At 56.1% G+C, this 26494-nt stretch overlaps 6 protein-coding genes across 11 annotated transcripts in view; 3 read left to right on the plus strand and 3 right to left on the minus strand.

Moving 5' to 3' along the window:
* Aspscr1 (ASPSCR1 tether for SLC2A4, UBX domain containing) overlaps positions 1-3458 on the plus strand; it is a 38960-nt gene extending 35502 nt beyond the window's left edge. For both annotated transcript variants that reach the window (XM_006987663.4, XM_016006185.3), the window contains exons 13-16: positions 2665-2716; positions 2950-3019; positions 3091-3266; positions 3356-3458. In XM_006987663.4, the coding sequence (XP_006987725.1) occupies positions 2665-2716; positions 2950-3019; positions 3091-3266; positions 3356-3369 (312 nt within the window). In that variant the 3' untranslated portion in view covers positions 3370-3458. The remainder of the gene's footprint in view (positions 1-2664; positions 2717-2949; positions 3020-3090; positions 3267-3355) is intronic.
* Positions 3459-4853: 1395 nt separating this feature from the next.
* Positions 4854-7869, minus strand: Cenpx (centromere protein X). Of its 3 annotated transcripts, none has more exons than XM_006987662.3 (5): positions 7716-7864; positions 5748-5799; positions 5608-5661; positions 5316-5404; positions 4854-5234 (listed from the first exon to the last, which is right to left on the minus strand). In XM_006987662.3, the coding sequence occupies exons 1-5, from the start codon at positions 7743-7745 to the stop codon at positions 5220-5222; spliced, it is 240 nt and encodes a 79-aa protein (XP_006987724.1). In that variant the 5' UTR covers positions 7746-7864; the 3' UTR covers positions 4854-5219. The 3 variants fall into 3 exon arrangements, with proteins under 3 accessions (XP_006987724.1, XP_042139179.1, XP_076400083.1); XM_042283245.2 differs by lacking the exon at positions 7716-7864 and adding an exon at positions 7469-7656; XM_076543968.1 differs by having other exon boundaries at positions 4861-5234; positions 5316-5401; positions 5604-5661; positions 7716-7869.
* Positions 7870-8004: 135 nt separating this feature from the next.
* Positions 8005-15430, plus strand: Lrrc45 (leucine rich repeat containing 45). Its single transcript, XM_006987661.4, has 18 exons — positions 8005-8140; positions 8256-8617; positions 9035-9096; positions 9459-9529; positions 9706-9884; positions 10089-10217; positions 11285-11397; positions 11618-11676; positions 11950-12027; positions 12213-12348; positions 12440-12517; positions 12622-12733; positions 12829-12899; positions 13397-13489; positions 13802-13894; positions 14280-14453; positions 14531-14678; positions 14910-15430. The coding sequence occupies exons 2-18, from the start codon at positions 8398-8400 to the stop codon at positions 15104-15106; spliced, it is 2013 nt and encodes a 670-aa protein (XP_006987723.1). The 5' UTR covers positions 8005-8140; positions 8256-8397; the 3' UTR covers positions 15107-15430.
* Positions 15431-15781: 351 nt separating this feature from the next.
* Positions 15782-18208, plus strand: Rac3 (Rac family small GTPase 3). 3 transcript variants are annotated; one of them, XM_016006189.3, is made up of 6 exons: positions 15800-15951; positions 16534-16605; positions 16837-16954; positions 17063-17125; positions 17422-17585; positions 17712-17923. In XM_016006189.3, exons 1-6 carry the CDS (start codon positions 15917-15919, stop codon positions 17770-17772), a joined length of 513 nt encoding a protein of 170 aa, XP_015861675.1. In that variant the 5' UTR covers positions 15800-15916; the 3' UTR covers positions 17773-17923. The 3 variants fall into 3 exon arrangements, with proteins under 3 accessions (XP_006987721.1, XP_015861675.1, XP_006987722.1); XM_006987660.4 differs by having other exon boundaries at positions 15801-15951; positions 17422-17581; positions 17712-18208; XM_006987659.4 differs by having other exon boundaries at positions 15782-15951; positions 16837-17125; positions 17422-17581; positions 17712-17963.
* A 1193-nt stretch (positions 18209-19401) lies between these two features.
* Positions 19402-22693, minus strand: Dcxr (dicarbonyl and L-xylulose reductase). Its single transcript, XM_006987658.4, has 8 exons — positions 21187-22693; positions 21009-21106; positions 20371-20525; positions 20238-20280; positions 20062-20161; positions 19916-19980; positions 19712-19829; positions 19402-19602 (listed from the first exon to the last, which is right to left on the minus strand). The coding sequence occupies exons 1-8, from the start codon at positions 21236-21238 to the stop codon at positions 19499-19501; spliced, it is 735 nt and encodes a 244-aa protein (XP_006987720.1). The 5' UTR covers positions 21239-22693; the 3' UTR covers positions 19402-19498.
* A 686-nt stretch (positions 22694-23379) lies between these two features.
* LOC102911621 (carbonyl reductase [NADPH] 2) lies at positions 23380-25522 on the minus strand. Its single transcript, XM_006987657.4, has 8 exons — positions 25389-25522; positions 24920-25017; positions 24659-24813; positions 24529-24571; positions 24334-24433; positions 24162-24226; positions 23809-23929; positions 23380-23722 (listed from the first exon to the last, which is right to left on the minus strand). Exons 1-8 carry the CDS (start codon positions 25438-25440, stop codon positions 23619-23621), a joined length of 738 nt encoding a protein of 245 aa, XP_006987719.3. The 5' UTR covers positions 25441-25522; the 3' UTR covers positions 23380-23618.
* Between the last annotated feature and the right edge of the window lie 972 nt (positions 25523-26494).

Raw genomic sequence — 26494 nt, forward strand, 5'->3', positions numbered from 1 at the left:
TTGTAGCTTGAAACTTGTGGTCAGGTGATCAAGTCTGTCCCACTGCTTCTCTGTGTGTGTGTGTGTGTGTGTTTGTGTTTGTGTTGGGGATAGAGAGAATGGATTAGAGCTTGGTTGGAGTCCTGGTCAGTGTTAAGTTCCAGTGTGGGGCAGAGTGGCCCATGGGGGACTGTGGAGTGAGCAGAGGGTGGAATCCCATTTGTTGGTTGGGATGGTCTTCTGTCCACTTGCCCCTTGTTCCATTGGGACCCCAGAAACCCAAGCAAATGGACAAGGGTTTCAGTTTTGGGCAGGCACTGATGGGTAACAAAGAGGATGAGTTCACCTAGGAGCTGGTCCTAGGGTCCTAGAGAGCCCCCTTGTGGGAGAGGACTCCCTCCCCATGCTCTCCTGAATTCCTGCCCCAGGCTGGAGGGTATCCATTCTGCAAGTTCAGAAAGAGAAAGAGGAAGAGGCGAGCAGTGAGGCAGGCCCTAGACTCGGCTGCTGACAGAACTGAGCAAGGCCCAGAGGACTCCTTGTACCTCCAGCTGAGTCAGCTGAGACCCAGCCTGTGAGGGAACCAGTGAGTCCCCCAACCAGGGATTTCCCTGTCCCTATCATTGGAGTTCAGGCCACTCTCCTGCTGCTTCCTCCCTCGAACAGGCTTGATCCTGGCAATGGCTGGTGTGTGGTCAGGCAAAACCCCCAAGGGTTTTTGGTCCTGGAGAGAAAGAGGAAGGTGGCAGGCAGCCTTGCTTTTGGTTATGAACCAAAGTGGTGGCTGTTCCTGTCTGTGGTCCTGGAGAGGACAGACGCTCACACTGTCACAGGGGACCAAGCTGCAGGGAGAGGTCCACTAGGGTTTATGTGAAGGCCCAGCCTCCTCTGAAAACTGATTAGCCTTGATGTCAACAAGTCCACTGCCCTCACCTTTCCCTTTCTAGGGCTGGGTGTGGGCAGTGTGGGGACAGAGCCCACAGCTGGCCTTTCCTCTCTTGGTGTTCTGGGTTCTCCCTGGCCCTCGTTGAGCTTCCCAAGCACTGTCGGGTCAGGGTCCAGCCTTGGCGCTGCCACGTGGCACTGCCTCCTCAGTCATGTCCAAGGGAGCCCCCTCGACTGTGGTGGCAGAAAACAGATAAGGTCCTGTGGGTGTGCCGGTCATAGTGTGCCTGGGAACGCCACTCAGTTACAGCAGTGAGTCTAGAAGGTGGCCCTGGCCACTGCAGAGCTACCTTGGTGGGAGATAGAGCCAGCCATTCTGGGCTGAGGAAGGTTCTAACACTGTCCTCCCCATGCCCCCTGCTTGGATCCCTGGCTTCCTTCTGGCGCCTTCCCAGGGGCACTAGGGCAGCCCCCCGCCCACCCCACAGGCCTCCTCTCATGGTGCTTTGATCGCAGACCTCACAGTTGCGTTTCAAAGCGTTCACCGCCCTTGTTTGTGTCCCTCTGCGGCCGGCTGCAGGCTGAGGTTTCAGCGTTCCTAGGCCTGGCCTTTGAAGCTTGCTCTTATTAATCTTTTAACATCCCCCAACCCCACCCACCCCGCCCACCCCTCCAGCCTGTGGCACTCACAGGAGCCTGGAGCCGCATGGAAAGAATGCCCTCAGCCTGCAGCTGCAGCCCCTTCTCAGGTCCTGCCAGGCTCCTGGCTGCCCTGAGTCTTTGGCCACGTCAGCCAGCCCCAGCCCTAACCCCCCCCCCTCCCCGTTGGGCACAGAGACTGAAAAAAAGGAAAACATTCTCATGTGTGATACTAGGGCCTCTCAGGGCTAGTATTGTCACATACCCTGTTAAGGAGGCCTCAGAGCCTTGTGTCCAAGGGTGTCAATGGAAGCAGCCCTGTCTACTTCTTGCTCCCACCCCACACCTGTGCCCGAGAAAGTAGGGCCAGTCCCCTGGATAGAAACCTCATACCTTCCACCCCCTTAGGATAGATGTGGTTAAGGAGGCTTTGATCCCAGGCACTCAATTGGGTTTTCAAAGCACTAGCTCTCCTTGTTTGGGTGGGATAGGAGGAGCTTGGGCTGGTCCTGGCTCCAGTTTCCTACTTAGTGCAGTGGTGACAACCCTGCCTGGGCCAGTGTATCTTACAAGGAAGCATCTTTCAGCTTCTCACTTCTCTAAAGCAGCTTGATTTGGGGAGCCAGCCCTTGCCTCGTGCCTGGGCCTGTTCTGCTAGGGCACTCCTGTCTCCCAGTGGCTCTGGGTACATTCCTAACTGTAGAGATGCCCCAGCCCATACATAGTTCCTCACTCTTATTTTTGGGGCATAATCGGGGTAGGGGGTGGCATGAGTTGTATGTCAATGGGGCAGCGACACAGGTCTCCCCTCCTACTTGTGTTCCTAGACAGTGTCAGGCTGGCAGACCCAGAGTCCTACTCAACAGCCCTGTGTCTCCTCTGACCCCCTCAGCAAGGTGTACCTGAGTCATAAACTCAAGTGCACTGTGAGCTTCCAGACTGACGGAAAATTCACTGGTACTGCAGCTGGGCAGTGGATCATGAAGGAGGACACCATAGTTCACACAAATGAAAAGTGGGGCTCCTAACTGGTGCTTTGCTATCCTGTGGTCCATGAGGGTAGAGCACCAGAGGGAGGGATGGAATCATCTTTGGGAGCCTGCTGAGCACTGCCGGTCTGGCCCTCTGAGCCCCCCACCCCCACCCCTGCCTTCCTTTCAGGCAAACCTCTTCCCTGCGGCCCTTGTGCACTTTGGAGCTGAAGAAACAACAGGTGAGTGAGGCCTCACTTCTGACCCCTGCCACTAGGGCTCACCCTGAATCCCAGTTCCCTGATGCCCAAAGCAGGATTCCTTAGAAGGGGTTCACTCAGAGGTCCTGTGGGCTTGGAGGATCTGCAGCCCAGTGCCCACCTCCCTGGGGCACTGGGCTCGCTGTCCCCACTTGGAGTGTGTGGGTGGAGTGTCCGTCTCTTCTGTGGCTGAGGGTGGGCTCTGGCTTCTGAAGGTCTCTACCTGGAACCTGGACTTCTAGAACACACCGTCTCCCCATCGACGGCTGACGTGCTGGTGGCCAGGTAAGTTCCTGAGGGGTTGGGAGCTCCTCCAAGACTGTGCCCACCACCTGGCCTTGGCCTCTCACCCCTAGGTGTATGTCCCGGGCCACCGGGTCCCCACCTCTGCTGCCAGCCCCTGACCCTGTGTCCCTGGAGTCTGAGCCAATCACTGAGGAGGGGGCACTGGGGCCCCCAGAGCCCGTTCAAGGGACAATCCAGCCTGTGAGGAGAAGCCTGGGCAAAGTGCCCAAGTGGCTGAAGCTGCCAGGTGCCTGCCTGTCATGAACTAACTGGGTAGGGCAGGGTGGCTGGGCAGCAACCCAGGAGCATGTGGTCATTCTGGTGTTTGTGTCACAGCCAGCAAGAGGTGAGAGCTACCAGCCTGGAGATGCCCGTCATCAGCCACAGGATCCCACCCCCACCCACCCCGAGCAGGAATAAAGACTCGCGCTTCTCTCAAGGCCTCCGCTTCTCTTTTCTGCAGAAAGGGCCCTTAGGCCTCCATCCAGCTTAGTCTTATCCACTGCTACCCAGTGGACCCCTGGGAGTTTGGCTGTACCACAGGGTGTTCCTATTAAAAAAAAAAAAAGCTGAGGTATCTGTGAAGGTCTTGAGAAGGCCAGAACCCTGGGTAGGCCAGCTTCCTCTTCATTTATATCTGACCTCATTAGCCTCTTTACTGAATGAACAGAAGTGTAGGAGGAAGCCTCCTTGGCAAATTACCTACAACCTGGGGCCATTCCAAGCTTCTGGCATACAACCAGGGAGGAGGAAGCAGGCACTTAACCACAAAGCTACCTTTGGCTGTGCCTGGCCTAGGGTATTCTGATAGCCTTTTCTATATGCCTTCAGTGGGAATGTGGTCCAGTTCCAGCACTAGAGCTGGTTGGGGCTCTGTGTCCCCCTAACCAGCTCCTTCCTGAATGTCTCCCATCTCCCACTGGCTCCCCAGTGCTTGGGACCTAGAAACCTACTGTGTGTGTATATGGGGGTTGCAGGCACTTAGAGCAACTGTCCATCCAGCTACATCCAGTCTAACCATTGCCTTCAGAGGTTGCCCTCAAGTCTATTCTGGGCCCTGTGAGAATAGCTGTTGTCCCTCCATATTCCATGCTTTTCCTACTTGACCTCCCGCTCCCACCTCTACCACTGATGTGGCTCTCAATTCTGGGCTGTGGTCCTGGGTAACTGTGTCTCCTAACTCTTGGGTGCTCCATGGTGTCCCCCACATTGGACTGACGTCAGAGGACCTTTTTAAGTGCCTCCCCAAGACCTAAGGGGGCACTATGTATAGGGGTTAGCAGGATACCCCGCATGTCTCCTGAGAACTGGCCTTCCAGTTCCTGATCATCAGAGGGCTCAAGCCTGGACTGGGCTTCCAGGGCGGCCTCTCAGCTCCACCTCTCTGAGGGCACAGCCTGTCCCTTACCTATACCCGGACTGCAATTGGGCAGGTCAGGGCTAAAGGAGAGCCTTTCTGCAGTTCGGCATGGTCACATGGTCACAGCCTACGGGCCCTTTCTGCTGAAGAGAGATCTCCAGTCTTCTCACCTTGTGTATCCTGGTTCTGCCTCCACCAGTGAACCGTTACTGGTTCACAGAAACATTCCTGGACCCCACTGCCTACTGGTGGCAGTTGCTGTGGCCTGTGGCAGGAGTAACACTTTCCAAGTGAGCCAGCCACGTGTGTGAAGGCTCCAGTTTTACTGCAGCATGTGCACACATGCTGTTTGTTGTCCTGTCCTTTCTGAGAGTTCTGCTGAGAGTCCCACTGAGATGGGCGGAAGGGAGCATGGGGCTCAGGCTTTGAAGCAACTAGACTTCAGGTGATTAATGGAGACACGAAGGCCAAGCCTCAGAGAGATGGTGTTGATTTATTGATGTTGCTTTGTAAGAACAAATTTACAGCTCAGGGAGGCATCCTGGGGGTGGGGGTCAGGTGGTTACAAAGCTGCACAGAAGCTTTGATGTAGGTGGCAAGAAGGCGGCACTGCCAGCGGCTGGTTTGTTTACAGTGAAGGGCTGGGGGGGGGGTGGCTGTGGCTGTGGGCAGGCTGGTCCACCTTTCCCTGCACCTGTCTCACAAGGACCCCAGAGGCAATAGCTAGGGAGGGTAACAGCTGCCGGGATCTTCCCATCCTCTGGAAGCTGGAGAACTTGGTTCTGGATGTCAGTGCTGATGTGAATTCATCCGAGACTTGGCAGGACACAGGTGCGATCTCTAGAAGTCCAGCAGCTATGGAAGAGAGGTGTGCTCAAAGTGATCACACAGGCACCACTCTGGAGTCGAGGGCTGCCCCACCTGCACCCCACGTACCAGCTGAGGAAGCACCTTCTCCAGCTGATCCACGTTGACAACATCTAGGTCCTCTGACTGGGCCTGCCACACCCCACGGACAGCAGCTTCTGGAGAAACACTGAAGTGAGCTGGGAGAAGCAGGGCAGCTTTAGCCCTGCCCTTATTAGGCCTCCTCTGCACCTACTGTGAGCCCTCAGAGGGGGCCTAGATGGCTCTTGGGTAAGTTTTTCAGGGACAGGACCTAGGGTTGGCAGTAGCTGAGAAAAACCTCTTAGTTTGTCTACTGGTGCTGCGAGGGCCCTTGGCTCACCTATTACGAAGATCCTCAGGAGCTCCGCCATGAGCTGCAGTGCATCCCCACTGACTGGAGGGAAAGGGTGGGTTATGGGACAGCCTCCCTCCCTCCCTCCCTGGGCCCACATTCTTCCCCACTCCACTAGTGCCCCAAACCTTTAGTCTTGCAATCCCTGAAGTGCAGATGCAGCAGTCTGCTCACCAGCTCCTGGAGGAAGGGCAGGGAGTCAGTACCATTCCCAACAGGTCCCCCAAGTCTCAGTTCTGGATGAAGCATGGCTGTAACTTTCAGCTAGAAACAGTGCCATCCTAGCGCCTCTTCCCAGGTTGAGGGGATGAGGCCAGCTGTGCTTTGAGGGAGAATGTCATAGGGGCTGTTGGGAAGGGCTTGAGAGACTTGACTGTAGGGACAAGGGAGCACAAGAGATGGAGACAAGTCCAGGAACATCATTCCTGGTATAGATGATACTCTATCAGATCCAGGGGGATGGAGGCACATGCTCCTAAAATCGGCCGTGGCAGCTTTGAGGAAATCTGACCCCTTTGGCAGCCTTGACTGTCAACACTACCTAGGTTGGATTACTGCTGCGCAGACAGACACAGTAGCTGTGGCTGGAGGGATGGGTAGCTGGACAGATACCCGAGAACCCTTGAGCTTCCTTTGGCAAGTAGTTGGAAGTCATTTCTAGCTGTGAATGAAGAGAGACCTAGCTGTAATGATGCAATATGAGTACTGGTGGTGGTGGCAGCGGATTGGCCAAGTTTCAGGGATGGTTTGAAACCCTGAAAGGTTGGTGGCAATGTGAGATGGGGATGAGGGTGAGAATCCACAGACTTAAGAATTCAGTGGAGCCGGGCGGTGGTGGCGCACGCCTTTAATCCCAGCACTTGGGAGGCAGAGCCAGGCGGATCTCTGTGAGTTCGAGGCCAGCCTGGGCTACCAAGTGAGCTCCAGGAAAGGCGCAAAGCTATGCAGAGAAACCCTGTCTCGAAAAACCAAAAAAAAAAAAAAAAAAAAAAAAAAAAAAAGAATTCAGTGGGGACACCCAAAGTGAGACACGAAGAACCCCTGAGAATCTGCAATTTGTGAAGCCAGCAGACCACTCAAGTTTACCAAGTGCAGAACAGAATGGGGAATGGCTGGAAAGAGGCAATAGGTTGGCAGCAACACCCAGAACCCTAGAAGTGGGTGGCCTACAGAGGAAGGTGAATTTGGGTTCACGAGCATCAGTCACATGGAGGCCATGACTCCATTCGTCGCAGAGGGACACAGGTGCGAATGGACATAATGAGTCTAAGGCGCAGGTGAACTTGTCTGGAGGGACCATGTATAAATTCGCGAGAACAGCGCCATCTGCTGGTCTTTTCCCCGGCACACTACCAGAGGTAACAGAAAAGGCTCCACAGGTCCCAGCTGCGGAGAGCAAGCTAGCGTACAGGACGGCACCACAGCTCCACAGGCCAGTCAGTGAACGAGTGGATGTGACTGCTGGAGGGGAGGATTAGGGAAAAGCCTGTGATACATCAAGCTCCTGTTCCTCGTCCACAGTCTGGGATACAGGTCCCTCCTTTCCTCACTCTCTCCTGGGACAGCTCGGTCACTGTAGTCCAATGAATGATGGCAAGCCCGATTTTGTCCAAAGCCCCCAAAACAACTCAAGTCCTGAGCGGAGTGTGGAAGCCAGCCCGAACTCCGCACAGGGCGCGCACCGGCCTGATACAAAAAGCCGACTCCTAACCTCACGCACCACTCATGGAACGGAACACCTCCGCTTTAGTTTCCCCCAGCAGATGGGCGAGTCCTTGCATATCTGCTTGTCACTGAGAAATGACGCTGGCCCAAACAGTGGAGGCTCGCATCGGTGTGCCCTACGCACCCTCATCGGCCCGGTGGGAAAGGCCCTGTGGTCCCTCCTGGGAAGACTCCTGGTCACCAGCCTGGATCTGCGGGCGGCGCTGTCCAGCCGCAGAGCGCTCGGGCTGCTCTGCCCAGGTCCACCCGGCTGCTGGACCCCCACCAAAGCACTGGAACACAGCGATAAGGCTGACGTCGAGTCTGCACAAGTGTCACGCGGGGATCAGCAATGCCCAAAGCTAAACTGGTACCACTCCCAGGGGCCTCACCTTCCGGAAGCCGCTGGTTTCCTCCTCCATGGCCACAGTCTCAGTGCGCGCTCTCCGGAACCCTCCCACATCCCAACCAATGAACGTGGAGCGCGTCCATGAAGTCCCGCCTTCAAGACCAATAGCCAATCATCTATCCTCCCTCTTCCCCAAGCATCTTCCCTGAGTTGCCAACCAATGAGTCGGAGCGCCCTGCTTCAGTTCCTGTGGCTTGAGAACCAGCGCAAGCCCGCCCTTCGCTCTCATTGGTCTACCGAGAGCACCTCTTCCGCAATGCCTCATGGGAGTTGTAGTTCCTATCTTCCATCCCGGAGCTCCACGCTCTTCCTGGATACTGAGGCGCGCGGCACGGCGTCCAGAGCAGAGCATCAGCGACCAGAGGCCACGTCGCGAGGGCGGGCTAGAGGCCGTAGGGCCAGACCAGGGTATGTGCAACGCGCCTACCTGCTCTCCTCGGCCAGTGCTCTGCGCTCCAGCTGTCCCTATCACCAAACCCCTTCCTCGAGCGGTTCTGACCTCCTTTCTATTTCCAATTTCTAGGCCTCCCCTTACAGGGCCAGCTCAGCTCAACGCCCCCGTGTACGCTCTCTAGGAAAAGGGGCTCCCAGCCATCGGCCTAGCAAGCTTACATGCAGCCTGTTTTTAGGGGCATGCTTGCAAGGCCCTGTCAGCATTCGGAGATATGGAGGAGTTCCGGCGCTCCTACAGCCGCCTGTGCAAGGAGAGCGGGGCTGAGCCCCAGGAGGCTGTCCTGCAGCAACTGCACCAACTTCCGCGGGGCCGACTGGACCTGGCTACTCAGAGCCTGACGGTGGACACCTGCAGGGCGCTTGGCAAGCTGCTGCATGATGAGACGATGTTGAAGGAGCTTGTCCTCAGCGACTGCATGCTCAGTGAGGAAGGTGAGGCCACTGGCCTCGGAACAGCACCTGAAACTTCTGAGTGGGGCTCAAGCCCTTTGCCTCCTGGCTGGCCTAAGGGCGGGGGTCCTGATTATGTTTGGCCTGGGTAGCTGTAAGCAGGGAAGTCAGTGCATTCCCTGCTCCCCCACCCACCGCCCCTCTGTTTTCTCCTCTCTTTGTGTTCTTTAGCATTCTTTTCCAAAACCTGGGAGTAGAGGTCAATGTCACTGTAATAGAGAAACCTTAATGTCTCTGGCTTTCACAGTTCCCCATGCTGACTCAAGAAAGGTTAGGCCTGGCAGACTCACATGTTTCTAACATGACCTCACAGCAAGGGGGAAATTCATTCCTACAGTGAAGCCAAAACAATGGCCTCAGTAGGACAGACGCCCCTCTTCTCCAACTACCTTTACACAGGGTCCACGCTGCTGTTCCAAGGGCTGTGTGCCAACACCACTGTGCAGCGTCTGGATCTAAAGGTGAGCAGGCCTCTACCCTCGGCAGTGGAAAGAGACAGACCCGGGGACCTGGGGTCTTGATAGTGGCTAGAGACTGTCTGTAAGAGTTCCCAATACCCAAGGCCTTAGGACTGCTCTCTGAGGATCCCACGGGTATCGGGAGTGTGGTTTTGAGCATGCTCTACATGCCCGACTCAACAGTGTTCACATAAACTCCAAGGGACTGAGCACTGTGGTGCTGCTACTGTCAGGAAAACTAGGATCTGGCAGCCTTCGCCCAGAGCCACCTCCTAGCCTTTTGCACTGCCTGAGTCTGTGGGGCAGAGATGTGGTATTTGGAGCCAAGGTAACAAGAATGACTGGCCAGGGTGTTCCTTTTCTAGGGCAACAACCTCCGAGCTACAGGAGCCGAGGCTCTGGGAAAGCTCCTTCGGCAGAACAAGTCCATTCAGAGGTAGGACTCCATCCAGGCCTCACCTATTACTCTCTGCATCTTAGGGTTGGCCCAGAGGATACAGTCCTGCAGCCAGCTCACTTAACACCACTTCTCCCTGTTCCTCACCCACGAGTGGGGAGCCCTGGACCCAAGTGTTCTGTTGAGCCAAGAACCTGTGTCCATTCTTCCTGTAGTCTCACGCTGGAGTGGAACAACCTGGGCATGTGGGAAGACGCCTTTGCCACCTTCTGTGGGGGTGTAGCAGCCAATAGCACCCTGCGGCAGCTGGATCTCCGAAACAACCAGATCAGTCACAAGGGAGCAGAGGAACTGGCCCTGGCCCTCAAGGGCAACACCACCCTCCAGCAGCTGGGTGAGGTCTCCTGAATTCTGCTGTGCCCCCATGAGACCTGGTACATCGGGCTGTATTAAATTGCACCCTTTCCCTCTGCTGCTGAAGAGGTTGGCCTGGGCTCCTGGCTATATTGGCAGCCACAGGCAGTAAAGCATCAAAAGAAGCATCCTGGGCTGGGCCAGTACCTCCCATCCAACCCAGTAACAATAGGTTTCCTTCCAGATCTGCGCTGGAATAACATTGGCCTCCTGGGGGGCCGGGCCCTGGTGAACTGTCTCCCCAGCAACAGAACCCTGTGGAGGCTGGACTTGGCTGGGAACAACATCCCTGGTGATGTCCTGAGAGCTGTGGGTATGGGCGCTCAGGGCTGCTACCTTCTTAGAAGTTGGAGTAAGGCATGAAGCCTTTTAACAGAAGCCCATCCACCATAGAAGGGTGTGGCTCAGGGCTCAAGACACGCCCCCCCCCCATATGAGTAGCTAGCCTCGGTCAAGGGGGAAGCAGCTTATACCAGGCTTCTCTCAGATACTCACACATCTTAGCACCTGTGTAGTCAGGGGATGCTGGTTTCATAGGCAAGAAGCTAAAGCCTGTGACTTAAAGCCTTTGCTCTGACAGCCATCGGATGGCCTGCACCTCAGCTAGGGAGGCTTCCTGGTATCTTCCCCCCCAGCTACCCCTGAGTCTGTGTCTGCTGGTGAATGTGAGTGGGGGTGGCAGGCTTGTGCTGACTTCTGTCAGAATTCACCTTCATCTGAGTCCTTATAGATGATATCTCAGGCTCAGTAGTTTGTCACATGGTATCACCCACCAAAGTCTGAACTATCCGCACTGGAGTCCTGGTTCCCAGACTCCATATTCCCTGCCACAACATCATCACCGGCTGCTGGCTGTGCCTGACTCTTCTGCCATCTCCGGTGCCTTCTTGTTCCCAGCCCTGCATCTGTGTGGGCATAGGCCTTATAATTGCTTTATGTTTGATCTTTGTGTGTGTAAAAGGCAGTCTTGCTGTGTGACTCAGGCTGGCTCTGACCTCTCATAATCCCCCTGCCTCAGTGGCCTAAGTTCAGGGATCTCTGGCATGCAGTACCATATCTGGCTTACATGCTGTCAGTCTTAAAGTCATATACCCCCTGACCTTTGTTGGGGAAGCCAGAAAGCACTCCAGGAAGCACCCACCTTTGGGGGTAGTACAGCAGCTTCCCTATATGTACAAGAGAGTTCCTGTCTCAAGGTCCTGCATCACCCAGTCCTGTCCTCCACTGAAGTGCTTCACCCGGGTGCACTGGATGGGGATGTCTGATTTGCCTTGCGTAGGGCGGGCTCTCAGGTGACCAACTTCCAGACACAGGCAGCACAGGCCTGGGTTAGCCATTGCCCTGATGTTGAGCCCAGGACAACATGGCTCTTTCTGACAGAACAAGCCATGAACCACAACCAGGACCGGCTCACTGCCTTTCGGGAGAACCAAGCCCGCACCAACATCCTTAACAAGGAGGTTCAGCACCTCCAGGAAGAGAAGTCCAAGCAGGTGAGCGTAGTGCCCTCACTGGCCCTGGACTGCTCCCAGCTCAGCCGATCTGCCTCCTCCTTCCCTCCAGGCCTCCCCCTGTCAGTCCACCTCCTTTTGAATGAGACAGTGGGGTCAAGATGTCCTTTGCAGCCTGACACTGTTGACGGGAGTCTGCACTCCTGTCCCTGACCAGGGTAGGCTCTGCTTCTAATGGTGTTTTGACTGACTTTGTCTCCAGTTTCTGGATTTGATGGAGACAATTGATAAGCAACGAGACGAGATGGCCAGAAACAGCAGGTGAGTGAGCCCTGCGGCTGCAGGAAGGACCATAGCTTAACTGCGTCTCCGTGCCTGGCGTCTGGTTTGAGTATGACCAAGGCTGAAAACAAGGTCATTGCTTCCAAGCAAGTGGGCTGGCAGTTAGTGGCATCTGTGGACTGCTGGGCTCTGTGCCCAGTGCACTGGGCATGTTATAGACATGAATGTGCAGAGTTCAACAGCTGCTGCCAGGCTGGGAGACGCCAGGGGCTGTGGGGTTTGGACTTCCCAGAACCACCTCTCTCTCCACAGGGCATCAGCAGTACGAGTTGGGCAGCTTCAGGAAGCCCTCAACGAGAGACAGTCCATCATCAATGCCCTCAAAGCCAAGTAAGGCAGAGGAGAGCAGCCTTCACGCACCTTAGAGACTTACAGCCATGCCCACAAGGCAGAGGAGGGGACAGATGCTTCCTGGGGTTTGAGTAGAGGCTTGGTAGGAGTGAGAACAGAAGACCTTTGCCAAGCAGGTGACATTCTTGCTGGAGCTGGCCTGGGGCTGGTCTTCCTCTTTGTAGGCTACAGATGACAGAGGCTGCTCTGGCTCTGTCAGAGCAGAAGGCCCAGGACCTGGGGGAACTACTGACCACAGCGGAACAGGAACGGCAGAGCCTGTCACAGAGACAGGAGAAGGAGCGCAAGCTGGAGCAGCAGGTAGGAGCTGGGCTGTGTGGACTAGGAGCCCGATGGAGTACACGGTAACAGCCCAATGGGAAGCATCTGTCACCCTGCCCTTCTCACCCAGGAGGCTGTGGATCGGGAGTCTAAGCTCCTCAGGGACCTGTCTGCTGCCAATGAAAAGAACCTGCTGCTTAGAAGCCAGGTATGAGGGGTGTGGCCAAAGGGGGACAGAGCCAGCCACCCCAAGAGCCCAGGGTAGTTTAGCAGGGCTGGGTGAAGCTCCCTCTAGTGTTGCCTGCTTCCCAGGTGGATGAATTGGAGCGGAAGGTAAAGTCTCAGCAGGAGCAGCTGTTTCTGACCAGGCAGGAGCTGACTAACTCATCAGCTGAGTTGAAGATCCGTGCTATTCAGGCTGAGGGTAGGCATGGACGGGCTTGGCACTAAGGGCACATGGAGCTCCGGGGACACACCCCCAGAAAAGACTCACCATACTCTTCCCTGTTGGGCCTCCAGAGCGCTTGGATGTGGAGAAGAGGAGGGCCAAACAGAATATGGAAGACTTGGAAAAGCTGCACTCGAAGGAGGTGCTGTCTTATGGATGGACACCCCTGGCTCTCCTGTCTCCACTCGGGGCCTGCAGATCAGCCCTGTGCGGTGCAGTGGACACCCCTGGCTCTCCTGTCTCCACTTGGGGCCTGCAGATCAGCCCTGTGTGGTGCAGTGGGTACCCCTGGCTCTCCTGTCTCCACTTGGGGCCTGCAGATCAGCCCTGTGTGGTGCAGTGGACACCCCTGGCTGTCCTGTCTCCACTTGAGGCCTGCAGATCAGCCCTGTGTGGTGCAATATTCCCAGGGCATGCCCCTGGTCAGTGAACCTTGAGTTGATAATGCCAGAGTTGCAGGCAACAGTATCCATAGTTCAGGCAGCTGTGGACTTCCTTGCTGTATGTTCTCCTGATCACAGCCACTGTCCTTGGTGGCCACCAGGACACTCCAGTCAGGCCTTTGCCAAATGATACCTGCTTTCCAGGGTAGGGATTCCATGGGGTGTTTGCTGGCCCTGACACCCCTCATTTGGACAGGTGGATCACATGACCCGCCACCTGGAGGAGAGTGAGAGGGCCATGCAGGAGAGGATACAGAGACTAGAGGCTCTGCGGCTGTCCCTGGAAGAGGTGAGACCATATGGGCCCTGGGTTGAGTGTAGGGTGACATTTGACCTCAGGACCCTGGAGCACCCCTAAGTTTCAGCCTCATTAGGTCTCACCAGGACCCACCCATCCCTGAAAGGTCAGAGACGAGAAATGACATTTAGGCCTCTTGGGCAGTAAAAGCCCTGCTCAGTGAGCAAGGAACAGCTGTGTGGTTCTGAGGATAGTTCAGGAAAAGTTTTCCCAGCCTGGCTGCTCAGTGGCCTGGAAGGAGCCCTGGGGTCAAGGGGGCAGCGTGTTCTCAAGATGGACTGGTAGTGGCTATCTGCCCTGCAGGAGCTGAGCCGCGTGAAGGCAGCGGTGCTCAGTGAGCGTGGCCAAGCTGAGGAGGAGCTCATCAAAGCCAGGAACCAGGCTCGCCTGGAGGAGGTGAGCTTTGGCCTCAAGTATGGAGGGGCCAGTTGTAGCACCTTGCAAAGGAGTCTGGCTGAAGTGGGCAAGACCAGGGCCGTGGGCCTCAGGACTGGAGCTCAGAGATCCCAGTGGCCAGCAGGGCCGTGGTGCTTCTTGTACTGCATGGGTAAGAGGAAGGCTAGAAATGATAGAGTTGGCTTGAGATGCAGGAGGAGAGCCCAGCAAGAGATGCTTCTGGATTCAGGACAAGTTTAGTGACTGATAACTTGTGTGACACCATGAAGTCCTCTCCTTGGTCCTTGCAGAGGGGTGGAGGTTAGTCCACTTGCAGACTGTCTGTCCCTCCAGTTTTGAGCTCAGACTGGGAGCCCTTCGTGTGCAGCCATTTCCCTGCCCACAGCAACACCGCCTTGCTCATCTGGAGGAGAAGATTCGGCTGTTGGCACAGGCAAGGGATGAGGCTCAGGCTACTTGCCTGCAGCAGAAGCAGATGGTGGCTGAGTCCCAGACACGGGCCAGCCAGCTGAACTTGCAAATGGAGGGGCAGCAGCGGCGCCTGGAAGAACTGCAACAGGTAGCATGGCTTCAAGGAGCACACGCTCTGGGGGCTCATTTCCAGGCGCGGTCTCACCTTCCTCCACCCCACCCCAGGAGCTGAGCAACAAGGACCAGGAAAAAGTGGCTGAGGTGGCCCGGGTGAGAGTGGAACTGCAGGAACAGATGGGCCGTATGCAGGCCGACCTGGTGGCCCAGGAGGTGCTCAGGGAGAAGGTGGCCGCCCTGGAGCGTCAGCTGAAAGGTTACCACATGTCACCTGGGCAGCTGAGCTTGGCCCGGGATGGGGTCGGGATCTCCCCTACAGATGCACCCCTTCCTTCCCGCACCCCCAGACAGGGTTTCTCTATATCCCTGGCTGTCCTGGAACTCACTCTGTAGACCAGATTGGCCTTAAAACTCAGAGATCCGCCTGCCTCTGCTGTGACACCAGGCAAGGCACCCACCCCCTCCTTACTGTGCCTCTCACTTGCAGTGGTCGGGAGTGAACACCGGGAGGCGCTGCTGGACAGAGAGAGTGAGAACGCGTCTCTCCGAGAAAAGCTGAGGCTCAAAGACGCAGAGATCTCACGCATCCGCGATGAAGAGGCCCAGAGGGCAAGCTTCCTGCAAAATGCTGTCCTGGCTTACGTGCAGGGGTCTCCTCTGAGAGCCTTGAGTCCCCCTAAATGAAGGGAAGCAGGGAGACCTGGAGCACCCTGCAAGTGTGCAGCAGAAATGCTGCATCCCATTCTCAAAAACAGGCCTGGGGTTCAAAAGCGTTAGCTGCAGTGTCAGGGTGGGGTTCTGCCACCATTGGTGCTCACCGGCATACCTGACCATCCAAGGTAGTTCACCCGCAGCTCCCCACTAGCATAGGCAAGACACAGCGCACAGGAATGCTCTCAGATGACCCAGTCCCAGAAACACAAACCCCCGAACAGTAAGTACTGCGGTAGGAGGAAACAGATGCCCCAGTGGCAGAATGGAAATACAAGACTTTTGTACTTGGTGATACGTGCTTGTCCAGTTTCCTTTCTCCTGCACCTGCTGCCCCAGCCGCGTTAATGAAACTTCCTGGGTGGTACTGGGTTGCTCCGATTGCTACCAGGCAGCTAGGAAGGCCACCTCGGTACTGGGTCTGTAGACACGAGGGTCTCTCAGCTTCAGGGTGGGCTCGTGTCCCTGGGAAGCATCGGGCTTGGCCGCCCTGCGCTGGCATCACCAATCTGAGATGCGTTGCACCACATCCTTGTTCCTGGGTGTGGACCCTCAGTGTAAGCCTTCGGGGTTCAAGGACTGGCTAGGACTCCGCCCCCACCGCAGCTCGCCCCTTGCCCCGCCCCGCCTGCGCACACTCGGCAGTCTTCGCACCCGGCACTCGGCGGCGCTCGGCTGTCTCCGGCCGCTCGCTCGGCGTTCGGGTCCGCGGCCGCTGCGGCGCCGGGCATTTCTCCGCAGCTCGGCTCGCGGCCGCGCCCGCCGCCGCCCGGCCCCGCGCCCATGCAGGCCATCAAGTGTGTGGTGGTCGGCGATGGGTGAGTGCGCTGTCCCGAGCCGCAGGGGCGGAGGGGCTGGTAGGCGGCTACCGGGTGAGGTGGGGCGGGGCGGGGCAGACAGACTCGAGGTCCTGGCGAGGTGGCTCCGCCGCGCCCCCACCATAGCCTGGCCGCGTGCGTCCAGGGGCCGATGGGGTAGGGTCAAGCTCAAGCTGTCCACCTTCCTCTAGCCCGGGCACACCTGATGCTGCCCGGCCTGCGCCCCGGTGCTCACAGTGGGTGGGGCCGGGCTTCACCTGCGCTGATTCCTGGGTGGCTCCACCCTCGCGCCAGCTACCCAAGGTGCTGAGAGCTCTGACGCCCCTGTGCGTTGCGGCGCGCCCTATCCAGGATTGTGAGCCCTTGCAGCCGCGCCCACTACTGTGCTCTCTCGGAGGCCAGCCTGCTCTGGTCAGTTTCTATCAGCCTCAGGTGGCTGCAGATCTGCTAGGCTACGACCTACCCACCCCACCCCAGTCACCCAAACTAACCTCCTGCTCTGCGGGAGCTGTCTGCCCTTGCGGGGAGGAAAGGGGCGGAGGCTTGGCCCTGGAGCCACGTGGGCTGAACCTCTTTCCACAGTGCCGTGGGGAAGACGTGCTTGCTGATCAGCTACACGACCAACGCCTTCCCGGGAGAGTATATCCCTACAGTGTGAGTGCATGGGGGTGGGAGGTAGCTGGAGCTGGCCACTAGAGGCCAGTCACACATGTATGGGACCTCCTCTAGGCTCCAGGTCTTAATTCAAGTGACCCTGGCTCTGGGTTTCCATGGTGAGGCTGAGGCGCTGGACGGTTTGGGTTGTGTGGTCTTCAGAACTCAAGCCTGCTGCCCGGGCTCCAGTAACCTGGCATCACTGCCCAGCCTAGCTTTTCCACTTTGCAGTTTCGACAACTACTCAGCCAACGTGATGGTGGATGGGAAGCCAGTCAACCTGGGGCTGTGGGACACTGCTGGCCAGGAAGACTACGACAGGCTTCGGCCCCTCTCCTACCCTCAAACCGTAGGTGGCAGGAGGGCCAGCTCTAGGGTTGGGTGGTTCCTGTATGGGGAGGAGGCACAGACTGCTTGGACACCCTTCGGTCAGTTCTGTCTGTCCCTCCCCCTGAAGGATGTCTTTCTGATCTGCTTCTCCCTGGTGAGCCCGGCCTCCTTTGAGAACGTCCGAGCCAAGGTAGGGTGGGCCTGGGGGGTCCTAGCAGAAGGCACACCCCTCCAGGGGTCTCTGCTAGTGATTTTTTCTGCTGAGGGAGGTACTGAAGGTGTTAGTGGGTACAGCTTACAACTGGCCACGGGCCCCGACTGAGAAGCTGTGGGCAGTCTCAGGCCTTCCTGGATGGGATCTCTGTTCACTGCCAAGCCCAACAAAAAAGCCTCAGGAGCTGGGGCCGACTTTGGGCAGATTAGGGGCCCTGCCCCCAGGCAAAAGGGTCTCTGAAGCCTGTGGGGTCAGGACCTCTGTTCCCACAGTGGTACCCAGAGGTGCGGCACCACTGCCCCCACACACCCATCCTTCTGGTGGGCACCAAGCTGGACCTCCGTGATGACAAGGACACCATTGAACGGCTGCGGGACAAGAAGCTGGCACCCATCACCTACCCACAAGGCCTGGCCATGGCCCGCGAGATCGGTGAGTAAGCATGGGACACAGGTTGGGGTGTGCTTTGAGGAGGTTACCCTGCCTCTGCTGCTCCCCCATCGACAGCTACCCCCTCTGCTGCTCCCTTTCTTGCTATCTGTCTTCCTTCCAATGTTCCTAGGTTCTGTCAAGTACCTGGAGTGCTCAGCCCTGACCCAGAGAGGTCTGAAGACAGTGTTTGATGAGGCCATCAGGGCAGTGCTCTGCCCACCTCCAGTGAAAAAGCCAGGCAAGAAGTGCACTGTCTTCTAGAGCCCTGTCTGACCAGCCCGGCTGAGGAGCCCTGGCTCAAGTGTGCCCTCGTGTTGAGCTGTCTGGTGCCCCAAGTCTGCTGTGGGAAGTGGTGTGGGTGGGGAGGGAAGCATGGGGACAAGGCTGGGGTGATGGGGTCCTGTCCCCTATACCGCCTTTTTCTGGCATATAGCTCCAGCCTTCCCTGGTCCCTATGGGAGGCCAGCAGGGAGCAGGGTCTCCCTCAGGGCTGCGGGGGTGGGTTCAGGGAAGCCCCAGGATGGGCTTCCCTGGAGGGAAGGGTGGGGGTGGGTTTTGTTCATCGTGTCCCAGGAAAGGGTGGCCCCTTCTTATTTTATACAATAAACATCCACCACCTCCTCTGTCTCACTGTCTTCCCTGCCTTCCACCCTTGGCGTCCCTAGCAGCTCTGCATTTCCAAAGGGAGCTCTGAGCTTAACACACCTTAGTGAGGGAGAGGACACTGCTCAGAGCAGAGCAGAGGTACGAACACTTAGCTGTATACAGGATGAGCTCTGTATGCAAACTGGGCCCTGGGGGACATGCTTCAGCGGCTCTCACTGAGCTGAGGGGAATAGTCTGTAAAGAGGATGAAGCCTGAGCTCTGGAAGCCTCGCTGACACATGTCTGGCTGGTATGAGATGCTAACAGGTTGCCGAAGTGGAGAGGTGCAGCCCAGGAGGCCCAAAGTTATGGTCCTGAGCTGAGACATCATCCCAGAGGCTGAAGGCATTTCCCTGGAGCAGACATGAGACCAGAGGATGCCCTGCAGGGACACATTCTCCTCCCAGTGATGCATGCAAGCAGTTCATGCTGACTCAGAGACCTGGTTGTTACTTTTTTTTTTTTTCAGGAAGTTTGCCAGCCAGTTGTTAAGCAGCTCTCATTAATAATTAAGTCACATAAACTTACAATTAGTTGTGCCGAGAACAAAATTAACAAATCCATTTCATAATTACTTAATATATGTTGCTATCCTTTGCACCTCATGTTACTGTATGTAATGGGTTGCTGCCATGGACCGCCTCACCTCCATGTCCCCCCAACTCCACATCAAATGATATCAAGTGGACAGCTTGAAGTCAGCTGTAATGCAAGTTCCACACCACGGAATGTGGCAAACTACAGACTAGGACTTGACGTATCAGTAGTCTGGGCCTTTGGAAGTGAGATATTGCAAATTAAATACACCAGGACTCTCATTATGTTGTTGTAAATAGCACAGAAAGTTGAGGAATGTTCACATTTTAGAAATCCAGGTGTTTAGCTCATTGGCAGATTGGTGATGTCTGCCGCCTGTCTTTTGGTGTTACATTCACTGACTTGTAATCAAGGTCAGTTGGCATTCACGTCAGAATCATAGGGAGCTGTTTGTTCAGTACTTACCGACAACCCACAGCTCCACTCCAGAAACCTCTGGACAGGCTATCTTTAGGCAAACTGACGAAACTCTTGCCCATGCCACCCCATGCCAGGGAGCTGGCCGGGCCTGAAAGTCTGTGTGGGAACCAGGCTATATATGCTTTGGATCACAGGTGGCACAAAGATCTCTGCCTGTCTGAGAGTCAGCACACAGGCTGGACAAAGACGTTTATTAGAGGGATGGAGAGCACAATGTTCGGAGCATGGGGCTGGGCACAGTGACGGTGCCGAGGCTCAGGTGGCCAGGAAGCCCCCGTCCACCGGGAGGGTGGAGCCAGTGGTCATGCTACTGCGGTTGCTCAGAAGGAAGAGGATGGTGTCCACCACATTCTCCACCTCTGCAGCAGGTGGACGTCAAGAGCAAAGATTAAGGAGGCTTGATCCCCAGGCCCAGGCAGGCACTAGACCTGCTGGTACTGTTTCAGTCTGGACTCCCGCCTGACTTACCAGCAAACTTGCCGAGTGGGATGCGATCCAGCATAACCTTGGCCTTGTGGGGGTCGCTCCAGTTGGTCCGGCCCATGGGTGTCATCACTACTGTGGGGTTGACTGCGTTCACACGGATCTGCAAAGAAGCCGGCAAGGTAAACAACGTGGGAGGGTGCCCTGGCCGCGAGGACTGATTGGAGGAGTTGCCCCAGCCCAACACACCTTGTGGGGCCCAAGCTCTAGGGCCATCATCTTGGTCAGCATGTCCAGAGCACCCTTGGTGGAACCTGTGAAGGAGGTTGCTGTGGAGGCCAAGAGCAGGCCGGGGAGGGGTGGGGCGGGGACCGGACACTGCTGGCCTTACTCACAGTAGACACTATGGTTGGTCAGTGCACGCTGGGAGGCCTGGCTGGAGACATTGACGATGGCCCCCGGGACTCCCCGAGCTATCATGCCCCTGGCCACAATCTGAAATTTTGAGGGATGTGAAGCAGAACGAGCACTCGCCTTGAGAGCTCCTACTCCAGCCGAGAGGGCAACTCACCTGAGACACCTGGATGACAGCCCGAAGATTCACGTTGAAGGACCTAGTGATGAATGGACAGCCCGGTCAGCGCGGTAAGGGGCAGGAACTGCAGCTGCTGCCCGGGATGGTTCTCCAACCCCTGCGGGCTTACGTGTCACAGGCCTCCTTGGTGACCTCAAGGAAGGGCTGCAACAGAGCCACAGCAGCGTTGTTCACCAGCAGGTCCACCGGTCCCACACTGCTGAGGGCCTGTTCTGTGGCCTCCCAGTCGGCCAGGTCCACACACACAGGCTCCACGCCAGGACACTGTGTATCGGGGCAAAGCAAAGCTGTTAATAAGCAACTGTATTCCAAGAATGTGGTGCTGCTGGCCTCGTCTTCCTGAGGAAAGGTAGCTAGTCTGGGAGAGTTGGACCTGGAAGGGGACTTTCAACTGGAAGGGTCAGGGGTTCCTGGCGCAGCAGCAAATTGTGGAGCCAGGAGCTGAGAGACACAGTCCCGCCTCCGGGCACTCCACTTCCTCTCCGCCCAGCATTCTTGGACCTGGGATTGCTCCCTCAGCGGACATTTCAGTTTCTTCCAAACTCAGGGAGCCAGGATGGCTTGATGGACCCCCGACCATATGCGCAAGCCTCGGAGCTAGGAAGGAGTGCAGAGGCTTCCCACCCCAACACCCAAGGCCAGAGGCGGGGCGGGCCTACAGTGAGAAGCTTGCTGTGGGTGAAGGGCGTCAAGGGGTGCAGCGTCTCACTTAGAGACCGTCTCCTCGCCTCTGGACACAGTGCCTACCTCGCTAACCAGGCTGTCAAGGTCCGCTCGTGTCCGGCTCACGGCCACAACATGTGCACCAGCCGCCTGCAGAGCCAGCACAGTGCTGCGTCCGATGCCTGAGGCGAGCGAGGATTAGTGCGGGTACCCCCTTTCAAACCAGCCCGACTCCGCCAGCGCCCCTCTCCTGCCGCCTCACCTTTGCCCGCGCCGGTCACCAGCGCCCGCCGACCTGCAAGCCCCAGGTCCATGGTGGCCGGGCCAGATCCTGCTGGAGGCAAGAAGGACTTGGAGTTCCGGAGTCGTGGGCGGGGCGAGGAGAGCCAATCGCGTGGGCTGCGTCTTGAAAAGGGCGAGGATATTAAAATAATAGTTCCTTCTGTCGTGTTGATTGGCTGAACTGCAGTGGGCGTGACCGAGGGACGCAGCGGCTCAAACTGCACCAGACTGATCCAACTACAGAGCTTGGAATCGGCTTAGCGAGCTTTGGTCTGCATGGTTTTCACTGCCAAGAAAATTTCCATGAGAACCAGATACAGCAACTTTGCCAGGCGTTTTACGGATATTCGTGATCCTGAGAGCCATGTCCAAAAACGTTTTATGTGTTCTTTCCCCAGGCTTTGGAGTGGGTCACAGTAGCTCATATGTAATACTCACAGAAAACAAAACAAAACAAAACAAAACAAAACAAAAACTGTTACCAATAAAGTCCCAACCAAGTTAGCATCAATGGGAGCTAAAGCCCAAGATCACCTCACCCAGCTTGCATTAGGTCACTAGCCCTTTATAGAAAGTAGACAGGAACAGAGGATTGGGCTCAGGGATGTACATGAGAACTGGCCAGACAAATATTACTTTCCAAGTCAGTCATAGATTAATGAATGTCCAAGTGTGCACTGCGTCTCCTATAAAAACATTTTGTTGTTCGGGTCATGGTACAGAAGACTAAAGCTGCTGCTCTCAGGATCTACTGGCCAGGAGCAGGGAAAGAGGTGCATGCATGGGCTGACTCAGATTTGAAATCAGCTGCAGGGGGCTCAGTGGTTAAAACTACGGCACGCTCTTCCAAAGGACTCCAGTTTGACTCCCAGCACCCACATGACCGCCCACTCACAAACATCTGTTTTAGAGGAACCCACGCCCTCTTCTGGCCTCTGGGCACACATGTGGTGCACAGACACACGCAGGCAAAACCCATGCACATAAAATAATAACTTTTTTTTAATTTAAAGGAAAGAAAAGCAGCTGAAAGGTACATAGTCAAGTGCCCGCCTCCCCAATCTTTGACCTGCTCATCACCACTGTAAGACTGTCTGTGAATACTGCCATCTGCTCCTAACCTTGAATTCTGCCATCTGCCTGACAGAATCCAAGAGGGAGACAGCATCGAGCCTGCCCAACCCCTAGACACAGCTGCTTAGAGTTCATTAGTGCTTTCAGTTTTCCAGGACATGCACAAATCTCATTCACTGTTCTGTGGTCCTGGGTGGACATGGCTGCAGCTCAGGCCTTGCTCTCTGGAGAGAGGCACTCTCAGAACCTGTGTCCTGTGCTCTTTAGAAGGTCTTACCTGGGCCGGGCGGTGGTGGCGCACACCTTTAATCCCAGCACTCGGGAGGCAGAGCCAGGCGGATCTCTGTGAGATCGAGGCCAGCCTGGGCTGCCAAGTGAGTTCCAGGAAAGGCGCAAAGCTACACAGAGAAACCCTGTCTCGGAAAAAAAAAAAAAAGAAGGTCTTACCTGAGCCATTCTCCTCTACCCTGCCGCTTGCCTGAGTGGGACCCTGTATCAGTTCTAAAGGTTGGCCCCTTCAAACCCAACAGTCTACCAGATGCCAAGAGCCAATGCCAACAAACATGAGAGGACCTGCCAGGGCCCTTGAGACACCCTGAGGAGCCCTGAGTTGCAGGGCTCCTGTGCTAGTTCTGGCTAGGGTGATAGACCAGCCGGCTGACTGTGAGAGCTTCTGTTCGGGCAGCCTTGTCAGCTCTTAAGTATGGAGCAGGCCCGGGAAGTGGATTCCAGAGAAGACTGAGAGATTCTAGTTCCTGCCCAATGGCTCCTCTCCTTCTGCACAGAGTACACAGGTTTAGGAGTGACCTGGTCCAGGACATCTCCCCTTTCTTGCTTCCCCTCCCTTCCCCTGATTGCTGAGTTGGGGTCAGAACACAAGAGGCACCAGACTCAGTAGTGGGAAGGTGAGGAACCTATGAGAAGGCACATGACAACACAGAGCCCTTTTTTCTTCAGAAGAACCATCCTTTGGTCACATTGGTCACAAGGCACAGTAGGTTCTGGAAGATACCATGCTTTGAGGTGAAATGCCTGCAGCAGGACCTGGGCCAGCATCCAGCCTTGCAGTGTGCCACCCCCAAGGAGTCTTGCGCAATGGTTCGGGAACACTGTGGCCCATTTATTTAGGAAAATGAGACCAGCAAAGCAGATAAGGAGAACAAAGACCCCAAGGTCCAGAGCATGGAGCGGTTGTGGGATCAGACAATAACATTGGGAGCTGGGAGCTGTGTTGAGGGTAGGGCTGTGGCGTAGGGACCAGGTTGTGAGATTGGTAGAAGCTTCGTCTCGAGGGTGGAGCCAGGGAAGCCACTCTGAGGTCCACCACGTCCGGGCAGTCTAGGAGGCCAGGTAACCAGCGTCCACCAGGATGCCAGAGCCACTGGTAGAGGCACTGCTGTCGCTGAGCAGGAAGAGGATACTGTTGACAACGTCCTCCACCTCTGCAGGAGAGCAGAGCAGTCAGGGCTTCTGCTTGCCCAGCTGCTGGGAGCCAACACTGATTCCCTCACCCACATCCCCAGCTGACCTGCGAACTTCCTCAGTGGGTGGCGCTCCTTGAGCTTCTTGGCAAACTCAGCAGCGTCTTCAGTGACTTTCTTGCCCATATCAGTCAGCACCACAGTAGGGTTTACAGAGTTTACCCGGATCTGGGGCCAGAAGCCACAGCTGGTGGCACAGCCAGTGAACTAGCCCTAGCCACACAGCTCAGGACTTGCCCCAGGTCAAGCCTGATGAGCTTGCTTGCTCTGTCCAGCTGAACCCTGGCCCCACTGCTCAGAGCATCCCCAAGCCTCACCCCATCCTCACCCCCAACCCCCAGCCCTGCCCCAGGTGCCCATCATCTGTCCCTCAGGTGTGGACCCATGCCCCTGTGCCTACCTTGTGTGGCCCCAGTTCCATGGCCATGGCTTTGGTCAGCATAGTCATTGCGCCCTTGGTGGAGCCTGTGGATGTGTGTGTATGCTGAGGACAATTTAATTATCCAGTCCTCCTCCCGAGAGACCCACCCAGAACCTACTCCTGGTCCCACCACAATGGAGGGTGCACTCACAGTAGTTGGCCAGGCCAGGGAAGGTGACATAGGCCACTATGCTGGAGACATTGACAATGGATCCTGCCACTCCACGGTCAATCATGCCCTTGGCTACCATCTGGAAGAAAGAGTTGGGGGTAGCTCAACCTGCCTTGCCCTGCCCCACCCTCCCCAGGGATTCATCTCTGGGCCACAGCCCTCCTACCATCTCACCTGGGATACTTGCAACACAGAGCGAAGATTCACATGGAAGGACCTAGCAGGAGAGGAACAATGGTGTCCTGCACCACCCATCTTCAGTAACCCTCCCCCCCCAGCCTGCCCACTCTCCCCAAGTGCCCACCTGTCGAAGGCCTCCTTGGTGGCCTCCAGGAAAGGCTGTGCTATAACTATTGCTGCATTGTTCACCAGCAGGTCCACGGGGCCGATACCGCCCAGTGCCTTCTCTGTGGCCTCCCAGTCACCCAGGTCCACGCACACAGGCTCTATCCCTGGACACTGTGGGAGACATCGGTTGGTGGCCTGAGGCATTGTCCCAGCCAGCTTCTGATGGATCCCTGAGGGTGGGGAGCAGGCCCAGGCGAGGCAGGACTCTGCACCTCACCTCTTTGGCGAGGCTGACCAGGTCTGCGTTGGTACGTGTCACGGCCACCACTTTGGCTCCTGAGGCATGCAGGGCTTTAACAGTGTCACGCCCAATCCCTACAAAGAGGGAATATGGAGGGATTAGGGCCCTATAGGCCTGGTCACAGAAAGGGATAGGATCACAGGTGAAAGTAAAACCCCGGAGGGCAGCTGGCTCCTAATAAGCTCCAGCGAAGGCTGACCCTGGTGCTTTCCGCCCAGTTTGGATCTAGGAGCTATCCTGAAGCCAAACTAAGTTCACCCATCATGGGTATTGTGATGGCCAGGATGGGGTTGTCATTCTGTCTTGGTACGTCTCCAGCCAGGTAACATAAATGGGTCAGAGTCCTAACCAGTGCAGGTCAGATCTGGAGGGCTGAGTTGTGACAAGGGCCCCTATTCCATGTTGCGATGGGACCCCTTCCTCTCCCCAACCTGTACACACTCACCTTTCCCTGCCCCTGTGACCAGGGCCCTCAGGCCACTGAAACTCAGCTTCATGCTGCCGACACCAGTGTATTCCTGCAGCAAGAGACGGGCTCAGATTTTTATGGCTGGGCTGGCAGGCGGGGCAGAGGTGGAGCTAGGAGCCGACTGGCCTGGCCAGGGTGGCATGACCCACCTCCTCCACGGATAGACCTCTCACTCCCCAAATATGACAGGCAGCTGCTTGTTAGGGTTTGAAGAAGAAATGAGAAACTGTGTACACATATATGCCTGTTAGAGGAGCTCACATAGCTATGTACCAGGAAAGTCAGAAGCCTGGCAATGAAATTTGTGTTTTCTTTGGTCTAGTTTAGTCTTGACCCTGATCGCATGCTAGGCAATCCTTTTACCACTGGGCCACACTCCTGATCTAGGAGAATAGAAATTTCAGTTTTCTGATTGCGTTTCTTGGACAGAAGCCTTGGCCGGTAACAGTGTTAATGGAAGAGAAGCTGGACTTCCAGTCACTTGTGGGTACTTCAGCCTGACTGAAGGGCCAGGACAGCTGTGCCCATGGACATGTAGTGGCTAACCTCTCAGCATTGACAGTTCTCAGGAGACAATCCAGCATCTTAATCCACATATCGGCTCTGTGTCCATAGGGAATGGGGGCAGGCATCCAATGAACAAGAGAAGCAAGCTGATCCCTGGACTAGGTCAGACAGCAAGTCTATTCCCACCTAACCCTACCCAGCATTCCTAAAGTCTATGGTCTTTACTTGCTTCTCCCAGGTGACCTCCACCTGCCCCCAGACATTCTGCCCTTGGTGACCACACTGAGGCACCCTCTACCCTTTGAGGTGGGACTCCTCATCTCAGAGCATATGGGTGGATCCCTGGGAGAAGTTTTGAGAAACTATCAGAAGATTCAATGTCCATCTTAGCCAAGGGCAATGGTGGTGCACGCTTTTAATCCCAGCACTCTGGAGGCAGAGGCAGGTGGATCTCTCTGAGTTTGAGGCCAGCCTGGTCTACAGAGTGAGTTCCAGGACAGCTGGCCTACACAAAGAAACCCTGTCTCAAAAAACAAAAACAATCCCCTCCAAAAAAAAAAAAATGTGCATCCTAA

This window comes from Peromyscus maniculatus, chromosome 8, assembly GCF_049852395.1.
Source record: "Peromyscus maniculatus bairdii isolate BWxNUB_F1_BW_parent chromosome 8, HU_Pman_BW_mat_3.1, whole genome shotgun sequence".
Lineage (NCBI taxonomy): Eukaryota > Metazoa > Chordata > Mammalia > Rodentia > Cricetidae > Peromyscus > Peromyscus maniculatus.